At 41.0% G+C, this 18942-nt stretch overlaps 1 protein-coding gene across 5 annotated transcripts in view; it reads right to left on the reverse strand.

The window, feature by feature from the left end:
• Window positions 1-18942, reverse strand: part of KIF16B (kinesin family member 16B) — a 173415-nt gene that overhangs the window by 73086 nt on the left and 81387 nt on the right. For 4 of the 5 annotated variants that reach the window (XM_054180109.1, XM_054180108.1, XM_054180110.1 and 1 more), the window contains exons 13-19: window positions 18671-18753; window positions 18378-18466; window positions 12210-12242; window positions 11175-11228; window positions 6719-8074; window positions 2126-2284; window positions 264-369 (exon numbers count right to left, since the gene is read on the reverse strand). In XM_054180109.1, the coding sequence (XP_054036084.1) occupies window positions 264-369; window positions 2126-2284; window positions 6719-8074; window positions 11175-11228; window positions 12210-12242; window positions 18378-18466; window positions 18671-18753 (1880 nt within the window). The remainder of the gene's footprint in view (window positions 1-263; window positions 370-2125; window positions 2285-6718; window positions 8075-11174; window positions 11229-12209; window positions 12243-18377; window positions 18467-18670; window positions 18754-18942) is intronic. The other variant, XM_054180111.1, reaches the window with a different exon arrangement.

Genomic DNA, 18942 nt, shown 5'->3' on the forward strand with positions numbered 1-18942 from the left:
AGGAGGAGTCATTCTTTTTAATAGACAAAAATAACTAATTTCTTATTGATAATTAAAATGCAAAGAAAAAATATAAAACAGTCACTGGGGAAAAAAAGAAGACAATCAAAATCTAAAACTGAAATCCCTGTTTTACTACTTTCTTTTTTTCCCCTGTAAATTAGCAAATGTAGCAAAAGATAAATGTTATTGAACAACAAAACCAAATCAGTGGTTAGTCATGGTACACTGAACATCAGGGTTTTCTGCCCATCTCTGCTCACCTTTAAACTTTCTGAAGACCAAGACAGGCTACCATCATTATCCTCAGCTTTGTGATGAATATTCTGGAGCCTTCTCTGCACTTCTTGTTCAATAAAGGCATTTATCCTTCAAGAAATAGAATACACAGAATAAAATAGAAGTGGGGGGAGAAGTATATTCTTAGATACAAATCAAGACAAGCTAAAGGGCTCTTTGAAATGCTTATGAGTACTAAATACTGTATAACTCTTAACTGGTGGGCTTCATGTTAGATGAGTTTTATCCCCCTTTAAGGAACATGGGCTTTTAAGCAAGTGTTCACTTAAGAAACTGTTAAGCTTTGCCTATTATCACAATTACACAATTTACAGAACCCCAGTAAAGGCACTGCAGCTCTGCATACAAGTGGCAGTGAGGGGAAGAGCAATTATAAAGGAATAGGAGGCTGGGGTCACATCTTTAGTTACTAATGGTTCATTTTTATCACATGTAATATGGGTAACTTGGGCTAACGAGGGTTTGGTCTTCCAATAGAAGGAATGCTCCAAAAGTTGACAGTAACAATTGTGTGTAAAAGTGTAAAAATAACAGAGACAAAAGATTTTAAGAGCTATCAGGCACCTGTCCTGTTAAAAAAGGCTTAAGACAATTTCATTTACTGTGTTGCTTTAAGCATATATAAAGCAGCACTATGTACACAAGTAACAGTAAACACAAAGCCAATTGAAATACATTTTGCCCTACAGATTCCTAACCTTCTATTCTAAAACAAATTGCACAGGAGCACCAGATTAGGCTATTGGTTACTTAAAGTCAAATACAGCAGGGGCCCAGAACTGGACACAGGACTCAAGGTGCGGCCTAACCAATGCAGAGTCCAGGGGCACAATGACCTCCCTACTCCTGCTGGCCACACTGTTCCTAATACAGGCCAGGATGCCATTGGCCCTCTTAGCTGCCTGCGCACACGGCAGGCTCATGTTTAGGCAGCTGTCAATCAGCACCCCCAGGTCCCTCTCTGTTTGGCAGCTCTCCAGCCACTCTGACCCCAGCCTGTAGCTCTGCATGGGGTTGCCGTGGCCAAAGTACAGCACCCGGCACTTGGACTTGTTAAATGCCATGCCATTGGACTCTGCCCATCTGTCCAGTCGGTCGAGGTCCCTCTGTAGAGCCCTTCTGCCCTCTAACTGACCAACATCTGCTCCTAACTTGGTGTCATCTGCAAACTTGCTGATGCCTGACTCAACCCCCTCATCCAGATCATCAATGAAGATGTTAAAGAGGATGGGGCCCAGCACTGATCCCTGGGGGACGCCACTGGGGCCTGACCGCCAGCTGGCTGTGGCACCATTCACCACCACTCTCTGGGCTCAGCCTCCAGCCAGTTCCTAACCCAGCACAGAGTGTTGCTGTCCAAGCCACGAGCTGACAGCTTAGCCAGCAGTTTGCTGTGGGGGACGGTGTCAAAGGCCTTGCTGAAGTCCAGGTAGACCACATCCACAGGCCTCCCCACGTCCACCAGACGGGTCACCTGATCATAGAAGGAGATCAGGTTGGAGAGGCAGGACCTGCCCTTCCTAAATCCATGTTGGCTGGACCTGAGCCCTTGGCCATCCTTCAGGTGCGCAGTTATTGCTGCCAGGAAAAGGGAGGACACTGCTGCCCAGTGTGAACACTCCTGCCCACTTCAGGCTTGAACTCACAACCTTCCCAATAAAGGGCTTATGTACTACCAACTGAGCCACATGATCCCCCCCCATTGTCTTTAAGTACAATATTTAACTAAAATCCAGTCCTGGCATACTGATCATTCAAAATATTTATTTTCTAAAACTATTGTTTGTATTCCTACCAAAACATAGCAGAAATGCAGATTACCTACCTATCATCAACCAGTGCAGCACCAGGTGGCTGTGGCTTTGTTGGACTGGTATGGGAAGTGGTATGGGAGAGTCTCTCTTCTACTGCTCCATGATTTGCTTTCTGGCCACCATCACCCTCACATATTTTTTGTTTCAGCTGCTGAATTTCCTGGTCCAAGCTATAAAGAGATCTTAATATGTAATTTGCTTTGGTTTGGAGTTGACTCACATAATTCTCACAGAAAGTACTGCACTTACACTGGGATACACTTATGTAAGGTGAGTATTCCTTTTTATGAAGACATAAAAATCATAAATGTTTTAAAGTATATTTAACTAGGAGAATAAAGGTAGCTCAAAACCATCTTACAACAGCAGTACTAAGTTAAATAAAACAACTTCATTAATTTCCAGTGCAAAAGGTATCTAACTGAATACCTTAAATATTAATTCCTAAGAGAAGCTATCTGTTAGGATCACTTGAATAACCTTTCCTCATCGCAGAACTCTATCACTGACCTCAGTTATTAGCTTCCAGTGTCAAGTAACTGAATTATGGGAAGAAAAAAAAATCAGAACTGAAAATACAGCACTATGCACACATGTAGAAAACAAACAAAGAAAACCTAAAAAAATGATGTGGCAAAAAATATCCATAAGAAAATCTTTAAACTGCATACTATACCTATAAATCTTATTTTCCAGTTATTCCCTCAGTCTGTATATATATATGTATGTATATATAGACACACAATTTACTCATAACATAAAGCATCTAGCATTTATTACATATACACCTAATAAATCACCTTTTGAAATGGAAACCTCCTCACTTTCCTTAAAAAAGCAAGTTTAATACTAGGCAGGTTTATGAACAGAATAATTATGCAAAATTGGATACCATGTTTTTTGATGGCAAATGCCTGAGTAAGTTCATATAAGAAACAATTCTGACAGTATTTCTCACTTAGTAAAATAAAACTGTGACACAGTAATCTGCAGAACACACTTTCACTTGTAATGTGTCTGAAATTAGATTAGTAATACAAAATCAGATCAGTAATAATCTTCCCCATTTCCACTATGACTTTTGTCTCTAGAGATAGTGGTTTTCCTAGAGGCTACTTGAAAATTAAAGAAGTTACTCCAAAAGCAGGAGAAACTATGTAAAGTTGGAACACTACCACTTATCCTACAATTGCCTATATCAAAATTGAAGTACAATGCTACAATTACTTTATTCCAACCCGGAGGTTAAACCAGAAAATGATGCCAAATGCTGAGGTTTAGGCTGGGGTAAAGCAGGCTGAACATTTACTTCATCTTTGGAGTATTTTTTGCAGCACTGCCAGAAGCCATCTGCTTCTTTTGATTAGCAGCAAAACAGTTTTGTATCCTGAGGGAAAGCGGATGGGAGATGGCTGATGGATACAGGAGACTGTTTGCATCTACAGAAAAATCAAGTGACCAAAAAAAAGTCAGAATTATATTAAGGGAGAAAGCTTATCTCTTGATTTGTAAACATTCTATTATCAAAAGATTTTGCTTCCTATAGTTATAAACCTATTCAGATGTGTGATGCATCCAGCAGTAAGTACCCTAAACTGCACCTCACCACTTGGAAGCAATACATCCAGCTGACTCAAGACTCAAATGTTGCTTTATGTTCACTATATTGCCACAAACCTCTGCCAGTAAAGAAAAAATATGCATGAATTATTCCAGTATAAGTTAACTTTTAATTATCATTTTAAGGGTCATTCCTGTAGGTGAAAGAACTTGAGCTAACTTCAATAGTGAAATGTGACCAGCGGGACAAGTGAGGTGATTCTCCCACTCTGCTCTCGTGAGACCCAACCTGGAGCTCCAGCTCTGGGGCCCCCAACACAAGAAGGACATTGAACTGCTGCAGTGGGTCCAGAGGAGGCCACAAAGACAGTCAGAGGGCTGGAGCACCTCCCCTATGGTGACAGGCTGTGAAAGTTGGCACTGCTCAGCCTGGAGAAGAGAAGGCTCCAGAGAGACCTTACAGCAGCCTTCTAGTACCTGAAGCAGGGCTACAAGAAAGCTGGGGAGGGACTCTGTAAAAAGTAGTGAAAGGATGAGGGGGAATGGATATAAGCTTGAGGAGGGTAGATTTAGATTGGATACTAGGAATAAATTCTTTACAGTAAAGTTGGTAAGACACTGGAACTGGTTTCCCAGGGAGGCTGTGGATGCCCCTCCCTGCAGGTGTTTGTGGCCAGGTTGGGCAGGGCCCTGAGCAACTTGGGCTAGCAGAAGGTGTCCCTGTCCATGGTGCAGAGGGCTGAAACTAGATGATGTTTAAGGTCTCTTCCAACTCAAACCATGGTATGATTCAGGGATTATTCAAACTGGAAAAAAATATTTTAACCAGTTATGAAGACCTCACAGAGCGTTTCAAATTAATATTGCATTTAAATATTCTTAGAGAGTAACCACTGATGTGAACCAGAGCACATCATCATATAATGGTATCTAGATAAGCAAGAAGAAACATGCTCAACTCATAGGTTGTGTCCCATGAAGTGTAAACTCAAACACAAAAGTGGTAAGCAGCCTGAAGCATTTAATGTACTATCAAGTATTTTAAGATTTTCTTCTGCCTGAACATCCATAAAAGCATTCCAAATTTAATTATTCAGACCCTTGGGTGATTCACTGGAAGACTTCAAAGTTTTATTTAATTTGTGCAAGAGGACTTTAAAGTAAACATTAAAAAAACCACCCAAAACACAAACAAAACAACCAAGGAAATAAAAGACCTTTTCACTTCCTTGGTATCTTCTCCAAACCTTAGTCTCATAGCTGATAATTTTTTTCACTTATCACACAACCCAGCAATCTCTTGAGGGCTAACTAAGCTGTCTATTTTTTTGTAACCTCCACTTGTTTATAGTTGACTTGAGCCAAACAAGATCTTTAGTGTAGAAAATGAGATTTTTATGTTCAAGACAATTATGAAAAATAATAGCAATATCCAAACAAAAAATTCACATACTGTAGCTCTAAATGTTGAAAAAGTGACCTCTACTTAGGGTAGAAAAAGGAACTATTATCTTCTCATAATGGTCTAAAAGGAAAAGGATACAGAAAAGTTTTTTCAATTTGGCTAGAGGCAAGCTTATGATTTTGAGGTTCATTTGGTTGTTTTGTGGTTTTGTTTGTTTTTCTAATCAGGCATCTTTTTGAAGGGCTCATGAAAGAAGAGTCAAAGAATTAGTGGGATATTAAAAATACAAATGACAAACACTACACTTCAAGAAAAACTCTTCACTGTTTCACTAACCATTACAGGTTTTAAAGCTCTCATGTTCTCTACTATTAGCGAATCAAACTACGCTTTTATAAATGGCAATTTTTTTTCCATACTGCATTAATCCCAGTGGTATTTTGCTTAAGGCCAAAAAGAAAACAAACAATTTCTTCCTCTTCTTCCACACAGAAAGATCCTTTCTTACCTCAATCACCTTTCTTTGAGGCTCCCTCACTTATACTACTTGGTAGTGTAATGTTCAGTCTAAGTGATGATGTTGTTTCTGTACCTAAAAGGCTGTGTCAGCACACAGGGCTATATTAAAGTCTCTCTACATTTTCCAATAAGCTTCAAAAACACCATCAAAACTGTGTGGATATATGGCTGGCCTTGTTTATTTATCCCTGAAACTAACAACACAAAAATTAAACACTACATCTGTTTACTTTGAATACCAGAAGTGTTCAGTGCATCATCTGTTGAGAGAGACAGTTGGCAGGCTGCTGTAACTACCAAGCCTCCAAATCTTGAACAAACAACTAGCTTGTTACTGATAAAGAAACAAAATGTAATACATTAACATTTTAAGAGGGGGGAAGAAAAAAAAAAACAAGCTGTGGGTACAGGACATGGGGCTGGCTGAACTTTCTAAGTAGGCTGATGTCAATACTGAATACAGAAATAACCAGGTTGGAAAAGACCTTTGAGATCATCGAGTCCAACCTATCACCCAACACCATCTAACCAACTAAACCATGGCACCAAGTGCCTCATCCAGTCTCTTCTTAAACACCTCCAGTGTCAGTGACTCCACCACCTCCCTGGGCAGCCCATTCTAATGGCAAATCACTCTTTCTGTGAACAATTTCTTCCTAACATCCAGCCTAAACCTCCCTCGGCACAGCCGGAGACTGTGGTCTTTTATTTTGTCACTGGTTGCCTGGGAGAAGAGACTAACCCCCACCTGGCTACAACCACCCTTCAGGTAGTTGTAGATGGCAATAAGGTCTCCCCTGAGACTCCTCTTCTCCAGGCTAAACAACCCCAGCTCCCTCAGCCATAGGGTTTGTGCTCCAGGCCCCTCACCAGCACTGTTGCCCTTCTCTGGACACATTCAAGATACTATCCTGCTGAGGGTGGGGTAGGTATCTGAACATAATTGATGAGTGAGCTAGAATTCTTTAAGAAGCAACACAGAGTTTCAGTTCTGGGTAAACTACTTGAAACTCAAAGAATGTCAAATATTGGGACACAGAACAAATCTCAACATTTAAGGTGTAAAGTGCTTCTGTTTGTGGAGAGGTTTCTAACAAATGGAAGTTGCCCCAGCACTTACCGTTCTCGGTCTTGTTCCAGAGCTTTCTGCTCAGCTTCCAGACTAGCTTGCAGACCTGCCTGTTCACTGCAGCTGTTGTTCAAGGTGGCAAGCTTCTGTATCTGCTCTTCAATTTCAAAGTCTATTGTTGAACGACGTTGCAGAGCAGAGTGCCTCCTTTCCAACTTCACGACAGCTTGCTCCAGTGCTTCTCTCTGCTGCTTTTCCCTTGATTCAAGGATTTCTTTTTCTTTTTTCCGAACCTTTTCTTCCTGACGAGCTACGTTGGCTGTGAACTCAAATGTTTCTTGAAGCTGCTGCAGCTGATTTGTGCTAGCTCTGTACTGGGCAAGCTGCTCTTCTTTTTCTTCCATTTCTTTCTCTATTTGATAGAGAATATTATCTAACCCTAATAAGCCCCTAGCAAGGACTTCAGAAGCTCTTTGTTTTTCTTCCAGCAGAGCTGGCAAATGATTATTCTTCAGGTACTCAAGCTGGCGTACTTTAGATTGGAGCCTGTACTCTGCTCGATTTATCCTGTCAACCTCTTCAGCCTTGAGTACTGCATCCACAACATTTTCATCCCCTCTCTTCAGATTTAAATGTTCTTCATCTACAAATTTTAAACGTTCCAGAGCTTTCTTTTCATCTGCTATTTCCTTTTCTAGGCGATCCATTTGCTGAACTAAATCTTTTTCCAAAATAGTCAGCTGTTCTAGTTGTTTCCTTTTAAACTCTATGAAATCATGCTGTGCCTTGTCTAATTCGTCACCATTTTCATCACCTTCAGATCGGGCCTCTTTGACTTTCAGAAAAGATTCTCTAATATCTTCAAGATCTCTTTTCTCTTCCTCAACTCTTTGTACATCCCCTCTCTTAAGCAGTTCTATCATGACGTGCTTCTCTCGAAGCTGTTCTTCTAGATGCGCCACTAGCATCAGCTGCTCCCTTTCCTGTTCTTCAAGTCTTTTTTTTTCCGATTCCAACTTAACTTGATGCTCATCTTTTTCCTTCTTAAGTTTCTCTAGTTCACGGAAGATCTGCATTTTCTCTGCTTTTTCATTATGATTAAGTTCTTGTAGTCGCTGCAACTCCTCTTTGACTCGGGAAAAAATTTCTTCCTGCTGTTTTTTCTTTTGAAGCTCTATCTCCTGTTGTTCTCGCAATCTCTCCTCTTCAAACTTTTCTTTCTCAGCCAGCAAATCCTTTAACCTGCTCTCAATGTGAACACTCCTCCGTTTCAGACTCTCTTCCTGTTTTCGAATCTGCAGCTGCACTATTTCAGTCTCTTTGCGCTGGGACTCCACTTCTTGCTGCATTCTTACAAGTTCTGCTTTGTCAGATCTTTGTTTTTCTTCCATCTCTTCTATTTGTTTCCTACAGTAAAACATTCACATGCATTATTTAAAACTTCTTTTTTTCTTTTTTTTTTTTTTTTTTCACCCCCCCCAAACCCACCCCCCCACATTCTCCTTATAAGTTAAAAAGGTTTGGACAAGAACTTCGCTGTCCACGTAACTGTATTTTTTACATAGTTTTCTTTTGCTGCAGATTGATATCTTGTAATTGCTTGGAAGAGACTCAATGCATGAGAGAAATGGTAAAGATTCATTGTGGATATATGAATTTACAGGAAGACATGTTATTTAGCACTTCTGTTAGCAGAAAATTAGATTTTATTGGGCCTTGTCTATTACAGAGACAGGAGCTGCTTGCGGAATGTAACTTCCTGAAGTAAAACGTTGCTCGAATGTGAATCTGGATACTGTGGATACTTCCTGAATGTGGTAGTTGGATCCAACCAAAACAGCACCATGGTTCTAGGACAGGGAATGGCTTGAAAGAATCCAGCAAAGAGCTACACAAATGATTAAAGGAGTGAAATATCTTCCTTACAAGCAAAGACTGAGGGAGCTGGGGCTCTTTAGCTTGGAGGAGACCGAGGTGTGACCTCATTAATGTTTATAAATATGTAAAGGGTGACTGTCAAGAGGATGGAGTCAGGCTCCTCTCAGTGATGCACAATGAGAGGACAAGGGGCAATGGGTGGAAGTTGGGGCATAGGAAGTTCCATGGAAATATGAGGAAAATATTTGTCACCATGAGGGTGATGAAACACTGGAACAAGCTGCCCAGGGGGGCTGTGGAGTCTCCCTCTCTGGAGATATTCAATACCTGTCTGGACATGTTCCTGTGTGATCTGGTACAGGTGATCCTGCTCTGGCAGGGGGGTTGCACTAAATGATCTTTTGAGGTCCCTTCCAGCCCCTAACATTCTATTTGCTCTATTAAAGCCGATAAAAATCACTGGATGTGATGTGGACGCACGCAGTGAAGAGTGTATTTTTTTTAAATATATATTCTCATAGACAAAACTTGAGTAAGGACTTAATTAGAAATCGGTCTCATAAAATTTAAGCTACCAGGTGAATTAAAACAAAGTCTCTTTAGGTGAACCCAACTGACTTACTGATAAACAGGATTATAAGATTAGAAACAGACATATTTGAGAGAAAAAGTTATTATTATTTTGGGGGTACTGATTGACAGCCGCCTAAACATGAGCCAGCAGTGTGCCCAGGTGGCCAACAAGGCCAATGGCATCCTGGCCTGCATTAGGAATAGTGTGGCCAGCAGGAGCAGGGAGGTCATTGTGCCCCTGGACTCAGCATTGGTTAGGCCGCACCTTGAGTACTGTGTCCAGTTCTGGACTCCTCAGTTTAGGAAGGACATCGAGACACTTGAGCGTGTCCAGAGAAGGGCAACAAGGTTGGGGAGAGGCCTTGAGCACAGCCCTGTGAGGAGAGGCTGAGGGAGCTGGGATTGTTTAGCCTGAAGAAGAGGAGGCTCAGGGGTGACCTCATTGCCCTCTACAACTACCTGAAAGGTGGTTGTGCCCAGGAAGGGGTTGGTCTCTTCTCCCAGGCAACCAGCACCAGAACAAGAGGACACAGTCTCAAGCTGCGCCAGGGGAGGTTTAGACTCGAGGTGAGGAGAAAGTTCTTCACTGAGCAAGTCATTCGTCACTGGAATGGGAGTCACTGTCCCTGGAGGTGTTCAAGAGGAGATTGGATTTGGCACTTGGTGCCATGGTCTAGTCATGAGGTCTGTGGAGGCAGGTTGGACTCGATGATCCTCGAGGTCTCTTCCAACCTTAGTTATACTGTGATACTGTGATTATCTCCTGTACAATCTCTCTCTTAAAGGTTCTAGTGCATTCCAAATGAGGACAGACTGAAACCTGAAAATCAGCATTACTCCCATAACACAGTCACCTGAACACACTTAGAGACAACTCAGAAATCTGTTGGTGACTTCATGAGAAAAATCAAATTAAAGCACAAGCAAAACTTCAATGCAATCTGAATTCATATCCTATCAACATAACAAAGAGGAGAAGTATCAGTAATTCAGAGTAACATCATTTAATGCTTCAGAGTTTCAGGGTTCTTTCTGAGTGTACTTAACTTAGTCCAATTATATTAGCAGCTCTTTGAAAACGGAGCAAGCAGCTGAAAAGCAAGATGGCAGAAAGTGTCTCCTAATTTATGAATCTAATCAATGATGTGATATCTAACAAGGTGAGAGCTATTACTTCTAAAGTCTTAGCAGGTATGATGAGCCAGAACAGCCAGCTCAGTTTGCCAGTTGACAGCATTGCTTGCTTTTGTACTTCAAACCGATTTTGAAATACTGTTCCTATGATTGGCATGTCCATACCAGCATTACAGTTTTGAGATGTGTGGAGTTTATAACATGACTTTTTCTAATCAAAATTCAATCCAAAGGCAACTAAACCATAAAAAAAAAAGATCTAAAGAAATAATCTAATTTGCCACCTTTTAAATTAACATCATGAAAATTAAGTCAGATATTACATTTGTATAATCTATCCTACTCATATCTTTATGCTTGACATTTTCTTTGCTAATGAACACAGTCAGCAATAATTCAGCTTGCCTATCTGTATCTAATCAGTAAGAAGGGACAGTTCAGGAAAATTAACAAAGCCTTCAGATATGACAAAACAAAATAAAATTATTTGTATCAGGAACCTCTGCTTGCTGAGTAATGGCATCATTCCAAATATATGACGTGAGAGGTCTGGAGCACAAGCCCTATGAGGAGAGGTTGAGGGAGCTGGCGTTGTTTAGCCTGGAGAAGAGGAGGCTCAGGGGAGACCTTATTGCTCTCTACAACTTTCTAAAAGGATGCTGTAGCCAGGTGGGGGTTGGTCTCTTCTCCCAGGCAACCAGCACCAGAACAAGAGGACACAGTCTCAGTCTCAAGGGGAGGTTTAGGCTCAAGGTGAGGAAAAAGTTCTTCACAGAAAGAGTAATTGGCCATTGGAATGTGCTGACCAGGGAGGCAGTGGAGGCACCATCCCTGGAGGTGCTCCAATTCCATGACTTGAATGAGTCTACAACATGTATATATACACACACATACATGTAAAGACCACAAAGAATATTGTTACCTTTTGCTTTCTAGCTTTTCAAGCTCCTCTCGTTGTTGTCTCTCAAATTCTAACCTGATTTAAAATAAAACAAAAAGAAGACAGTTATTATTTCTTAAGCATCACAAAAGAATAGGAAGATTTGATACAATTCAGCATCTGTTTAGAAGAATTATAACAATGGTAGAAATGAAAAGTTTTTAAAAACAAAGCAACAACTTTGTACAGCAACAGAAAGTATTCCCTTTATTAAGTTTACAAATTAGGTATCATGCTGACATGAGTACAGAAATGTAAATGAATTCATAGAATGTTTTGGGTTGGAAGGGACCTTTAAAGGCCATCTTTCCAACCCCTACTGCAGTAAGCAGGGACATCCCCAACTAGGTTGCTCAGAGCCCCATCAAACTAGCTTTGAATATCTCCAGGGATGGGATCTCCAGCACCTTCCTGAGCAACCTGTTCCACCACCCTCATAGTAAAGAACATAATTTTGGGGGGTGTGGGGTGTGAAATCACTCGAAAGGAGGATGATCAGAGGGCTAGAGCACCTCTCCTATGAGTACAGACTGAGAGTGTTGGGGATGTTCAGTATGGAGAAGAGAAGGCTCCAAGGAGACCTTATTGTGGCTTTCCAGTATCTGAAAGGGGCGACAAGAAAGCTGGGGAGGGACTTTTTTAGGGTGTCAGGTAATTATAGGACTAGGGGGAATGGACCAAAAATAGAAATGGGTAGATTCAGATTGGATGTTAGGAAGAAGTTCTTTGCCATGAGGGTGGTGAGACGCTGGAACAGATTGCCCAGGGAGGCAGTGGAAGCCTCACCCCTGGAGGTTTTTAAAGGCCAGGCTGGATGTGGCTCTGAGCAACCTGATCTAATGTGAGGTGCCCCTGCCCATGGCAGAGGGGTTGCAATTAGATCCTTGAGGTCCCTTCCAACCCTAACAATTCTATGAAAAGTGAAGCTAAACAAGACAGATAAATGATTAGCATAGCCTCTGTCAGTTAAGTACATGCAGTCAGGGCAATCAGTATGTAGGAAGTTAATTTCTCTACCTTAGGCAGATTGGTCCTTTTACAGGGAAAAGACTGCCACGGGAGGCACGGGGAAACAGAAATCAATTAAGAAAGGAATTGATAGAAAAAACATAGTAACAGTACAGGATATTTTGAAGTCAACAACAGTTTTTTGTCACATTACAATTCCAAGGGAAAATTCAAATAGTTATTCTTTCTAAGCATGTATTTCAAATGCCAAAGATAGTTAAATTGATGCTGCTCTTCCTATAGCTTATTAACTCAGCCACTTCTGAGGTGGGAAAGAGCAACCAAACTGCTAGTGCATGCTTTTCCTCCAAAGTAAAACAACTCAGACGTTGGATGGTAGTCCATGGAGCTGAAAAACCTCCAGTTCTTGTGAAGCACATCATTCTAGCACAGAACACCATTCAAACCTGTTTATCCAAAATATTTTGAGATTTTGATATATTTAGTTTGACATAGAATCACAGAATGGTATGGGTTGGAAGAGATCTCTGAAGACCATCGAGTCCAACCTCTGTGCCAAGGCATGTTCACCTAAAGCAGATCACGTGGGAACACGTCCAGGTGGGCCTTGAAAGTCTCCAGAAACAGAGACTCCACCATCTCTCTGGACAGAAAAATAAAAATCACTGGCTATGACAAATCACTGCCAGTTTTACAAAGCACAGATTCAAGACACATGTTTTCCAGTTTAGCCTACCTGTAACTAAAAATGAATACATAAAATCTTTTTTTTATATAGCATTTATTCCTTTATTAACATGAGCACTACTCTGAGCAGAAAAAAATATTAGCCTGAAATTAAAAAGAAAGAGGCACACATATTAAAGACTAGAATCCACTTATTTCTTCTTTTGTAGATCTACCACAAAGGAACTTAATCTGATCGCTGTTGAATTAAATAGACACCATTTTCCTGGAAAATGTGGCATGGTGAGTGATAAGAGCAGTGCAGATAAGCTGCAGAGAAAGGAAGTCAGTTCTGCTAGCACACCACAACAATAGCTTAATTTATACAGCACAAAAGTGAGATCTGGTACTACATCTGTTCAGAAAGACTGGGTACTGGCAGGACTACAAAGATATTACAATACCATTCAGTAGCTCAGTTTATGAGATTAATTAAAAAACAAAACAAACAAACAAACCCCCCCAAACAAACAAAAAAAATAAATAAAAAGCCCCCATAAAAAGCCATGACAAGACCGAAGTTTCTTACAAGTGGTTTCAGATTTATAGTATGATGTAGCTTACAAAAGGTTCACAAATGAAATTTTCAGCATAAATCTATGCACAAAATTCTATTTCATCCAAAGCTTATTATCTGAAGCAGTGTTGCATGAAACTAGATTAAAGACAAAGACAAGGAACAAGCAGAACAAAGAATTCTGCATGTTAAGCCAAAATTTTATGCACATGGGAACTCAACAGGCAAAGGAAACACACACACACACACACACATAACAAAACCCACGCACAAAGACCACCCATCTGAAAACATAATTTTCACACTGGTTTTCACATGGGAAAGCTACAGATACAGTAAGCAAAACCCATCATTTATCTGCTTTTTACAATGACTGAAGGTAATACCCCACAGGCTCTTCTGCCTCTGCTTAAAATGCTGCCTCCCATAAGCTCTTTATTACAAATTTACCTACCAGTCTTGAAAGTGCTAAACTAACAATAGGCAGAATGCTGGAGAGCTAGAGAAGTTGCACACAAAACACTTGCACAAAAGCTCCAGTTACTGAATTCAGGTCTACGCTGCTGGTGGGCAGCATACCACAAAGTTATGAGAAACTGATTCTACAAGCTTTTGTACTAAAGGGTCACACCAAAAAGACCGCATCCTACATTGTTCCTGATAAAATTAATTAATTAACGAAAAATCCAAACCAAATCTAATGTAGGACATTCTTTTCCATCTGCACTTCTCCAGGAAGCAAGATGCTGGCACCCACTTAATGCCTTGGGTACAATTTCCTTGCCTTTGATACCCAGAGTCATACTTATTGGAGGTTTTACACAGGCTGAATGTAGTCATAGAATCACAGAATCACAGAATCAACCAGGTTGGAAAAGACCTGAGAGATCATCAAGTGCAACCTATCACCTAATACCTAACACCTCATGACAATTAAATCATGGCTCCAAGTGCCACATCCAATCCTTCTTTAAACATCTCCAGGGATGGTGACTCCACCACCTCCCTGGGCAGCACGTTCCAATGGCCAATTACTCTTTCTGTGAAGAACCTTCCTCTGGCACAGGTTGAGACTGTGTCCTCTTATCACAGAATCAACAAGGTTGGAAAAGACCCCAGAAATCATCAAGCCCAACCTATCACCCAACACCTCATGACAACCAAACCATGGCTTCAAGTGCCACGTCCAATCCTTTTTTGAACATGTCCAGGGACAGTGACTCCACCATCTCCCTGGGCAGCACATTCCAATGGCAAATAATTCTTGTTCTGCTCAGCACCGCTGTACTTGCTAAGCAGCATCCCTAGCTGAAAGTGTGGACCTCAAGCATTCTGCAAGTTATCTAACATTTCACAAATGTGATGACATTGGCTTTGAATTATTACTAAAGCTTAAATGCTTGGTGTCTGCATTATTCAAAATGTATTCTTTTCTGTAACTTGCATTTGCCCCAGCATCCTGTTCTCCTTACAGTAAGGAAATCCCTGGAGGTTTTTAAGGCCAGGCTGGATGTGGCTCTGAGCAACCTGATCTAGTATGAGGGGTCCCTGCCCATGGCAGAGGGGTTGGAACTGAATGATCCTTGAGGTCCCTTCTAACCCTAACAATTCTATGATTCTAAGTAATAGAACTTGTCTTTGACACAAATTCTTCATATGATCAGAAAAAACCCAGTGCTGTCATAGAGGATGAGATGGAAAGTAAACAGTGCTAGCATCAACACAAATACATTTAAAATTGTCATGGAACTCCAGCCTAAGCTGAAAAGCTGCTGTTGCCAAATTGCTGTCCATAAAGATGCATCAATTATGGAAGATGCTTTCTTCTACTGATTTTTAAAACCAGGGCTCAGTTATACTGCAGTGAAAACTTCAGAGCCTACCTTATCTTTGCAGCATTCATAAAAGTGGTAAAAACAGTCACATTTCATTTGGGGATTTTTTTAGTTGCTTTGTTGTTTGTAGTTTTTTGCTGTTGTTGGTTTGTTGTTGTTTTTGGTGGTGGTGGTTTGGGGATTTTTTTTTGTTTGTTTAGTTTCTTGGTTTGGGGTTTTTTTGTTTAGTGCTGTTTAGTGAGTATGAAACAACCTTAGACAAGGTTTATGGCTCACAAACAACTGACAGCCATGCAAACCTGCACCAAGACTGCTTTTCCAGCATTTTTTCCCCTCCAGCAGTGCGCTGAGGGATAGGCAGGATCTTGGAGGAGACACAGCCGGGCCAGCTGACCCAAACAGATCAAAGGGGTGTTCCATGTCATCTGATGTTAGCTAAGAGATAAAAGCTAAGGGAAAAGGCAAGTGTGGGTACATTCGTTGATGGTGTCTGTCCTCCAGAGCAGCTGCCACCCATCTTGGAGCCCTGATTCCCCAGGAGTGAGCAAACATCACCTGCTGATGAGAAACTGTGACCGTTTGGAGGCTGTGCCTTTAAGAAAGGGACACACTGGCCAAATGTTTATAAAATATTTTAGTATTCTAAACGAATTTCATTGGTGGATGGATGAGAATAACATCTTTCTTTGCTCTGCTTCCACATGTGGTCTTGGCTTTTGCTTTGTACCCTATTAAATTGCTTCTCTCCTGACTCACGAGGCTTTTGCTGTATTTTCCCTCTCCCCTGTCCATCTAATAAGGGGAGCGATAGAGTGTCTTTGGTGGGCATCTGGCCTCCAGTCAGGGCCAAACCACCACATCGACTTCCAGGAAAGCAAGGCAAGAGGTTTGAAGAACTGATAAGGGGAAAGGCACTTCCACAAAACATATCAGAGGAAAAATGAAAAAATTGCTGCAATCTACTGCATGGATCAACTCGCTCCCCAGACTTTCACTCTCTCTCTTTTTTCTTTTTTTTTTTCCCTTAAGGAGGGTTAGGGAAACCTGCCTCTCTATAAGGCACAATTTGGTATTATCTGAAGACAATATGAACGCCTTGGGCAGTGAAATCATTCTTAAGCCCACATTCAAATGGGCCTTGCCCATGCCATTATATTTTGCTGCAAATCTCAAAGACTACACTGAGGCAATGCTGAGACAATCTGTGCTACCCCATGCTGATTGCAAAGTCAAGGTCAGCCACTGTGCAGTATAATGCAATTACTCATAAGAGTATTGCAGCAGCATAACATTATTAGTCAGGGAAAAGCCCATAGCAGCTCATCAATAACCAGAGGTAACAGCAACAGCCAGGAACTTTCCCCAGCCCACAGCACATGTAACACCAGAAACTGTCACTACAAGTTTTTAGATTGAACTATTTGGAAAGCTAAAGAAATAAGAAAATAAACATACCTGGGGCTACTGGTTGGTAGTAGGCTGAACATGAGCCAGCAGTGTGCCCAGGTGGCCAAGAAGGCAAATAGCATCCTGGCCTGTATCAGGAATAGTGTGGCCAGCACGAGCAAGGAAGTCATTGTGCCCCTGTACTCAGCAGTGGTTAGGCCACACCTTGAGTCCTGTGTCCAGTTCTGGGGCCTTCAGTTTAGGAAAGATGTTGAGTTGCTGGAAGGTGTCATGAGAAGGGCAACAAAGCTGGTCAGGGGTTTGGAGCACAAGCCCTATGAGGAGAGACTGAGGGAGCTGGGGTTGCTTAGCCTGGAGAAGAGGAGGCTCAGAGGAGACCTTATTGCTGTCTACAGCTACCTGAAAGGAGGTTGCAGCCAGCTGGGGGTTGGTCTCTTCTACCTGGCAACCAGCACCAGAACAAGAGGACGCAGTCTCAAGCTGTGCCAGGGGAGGTTTGGGCTGGATGTTAGGAAGTTCTTCACAGAAAGAGTGATTGGCCATTGGAATGGGCTGCCGGGGGAGGTGGTGGAGTCACCATCCCTGAAGGTGTTTTCTCTAAGAAGAGACTGGATGAGGCAGTTGGTGCCAAGGTTTAGTTGATTAGATAGTGTTGGGTGAGGGGTTGGACTTGATGATCTCAAAGGTCTTTTCCAACCTGATTAATTCTATTCTATTCTACTTTTTTTATCTTCTCTTTTATCTTTGGGGGGGGAAGATGTAATTTACCAGCAACTAAGTCACAATCTTGGGTTCTCCGTAGGTAGCTCAGTAGCAAAAGAGTAACGGTCACATTTTAAGCAGTATTATTACACACACTTACTGTGTTTAAGACACTGTTTAACTTGAAGTTATTATTACCTGTCCAATCTTCCTGAATTCTAATGGATAAAAAGCAACCCCACAGTAAAACTCAGGAATAAAGCTGCACTATCCGAGCCTATAATTAAATTTACAGCCAATTTTTCAAAAGCACATAGGTGGTTAAAGAGCCTCATCTCTCAATTCAAACACAGGCACTAGCTACTGGGGAAAAAAAGTAGCACAAAACACCATCAATTCTCTGTAAATCACCTTAAGAACAATGGTTAAAAACAGCTTCTCTGTAACAAGCAGTCTGTGTCATGGTAACCGGATAATAAAACTGTTTTCCACATCCTAACTGGGCTACCTACTAATAGGTATAGATAAGAACGTCAGACATTCGTTTCCCAGTCTTTTCATGCTTGCATTGGCAATATATGAAGTCAAGAAATCTTTGTTTTCAGTTTACAATGCATTTTTTTCTGAGGAAAAATAGTTAACGTGTAATTCTGAAGAAAGTATAAGTATAAAACTTTGCCATTTCATTCTTGTGCAGAACTGCCTTGGTCATAACGCAAACGTTGTCTCCAAGTACTACAACTTTCTTTGTGTTTGATCTATCAGCATGGCTCTTCACTGGTGCAGTTACATTTCTTGCACTTTTGAGTAGAGAAATCTCAGGTAAAAGCAAGTTTAAGGACCATGAAAAGCTTCTCAGTGTCTCTTCACCCTATTTTCTAGCACGGACTAGTTCAAATAACCTTTCTGAGAAGTTCCGGCTTCATTCAAGCATAAACTCAGAACCAAGTATTTTCTATTCCTGCCATTTGGAACATTCACACTCACAAAACAAAGAGCTGGAATTTTGACATCTTAGACTCTACTCACCCTGGATTATAGAGCATAACCGCTGACAGGTTCTCACATGATTTTGAAAGATCTGTCATCGACAAGCTGAAGGAAGACAGCAGTCCACTCTAACAACAGACCAGCAAATGGATGTATTAGACAAACACCAATGTGCTTACAAACTCTTTATTCATTTATCTTGATGAAATATTAACTCAAGTATGAGAAGCAAATTTAAAACAAAAAAGTATTCTATGCCAATCAAGGTATGTTTATATTAGCAAGAAAATTGTGAAGAGGTTTAAACGTATTGAACATTGATTTAATCTCACCTTTCTTTTCTCCCTTAGCTTAGCTGCTTCTTTGGGGTGGTTAAAGCGAAACATATTGGTTCTTCCAAGTAATATAACAGCACCTGATGAGAAAAGCACAGACCATTCACTGACAACATTCTGTATCTGAAAATGCCATGGATTTTTTCAGGCAGGCAACATATAAACAAAGACTTCCGGTAAGCAAGAACAACAACAACAAAAAAACCCAAAAAAGTATTTTGGCAATTCAAGGGTACAAAAATGTGCAGTCACAGATATGTTAACTGATG

Source organism: Dryobates pubescens, chromosome 3, assembly GCF_014839835.1.
Source record: "Dryobates pubescens isolate bDryPub1 chromosome 3, bDryPub1.pri, whole genome shotgun sequence".
NCBI classification, from domain to species: Eukaryota; Metazoa; Chordata; class Aves; order Piciformes; family Picidae; genus Dryobates; species Dryobates pubescens.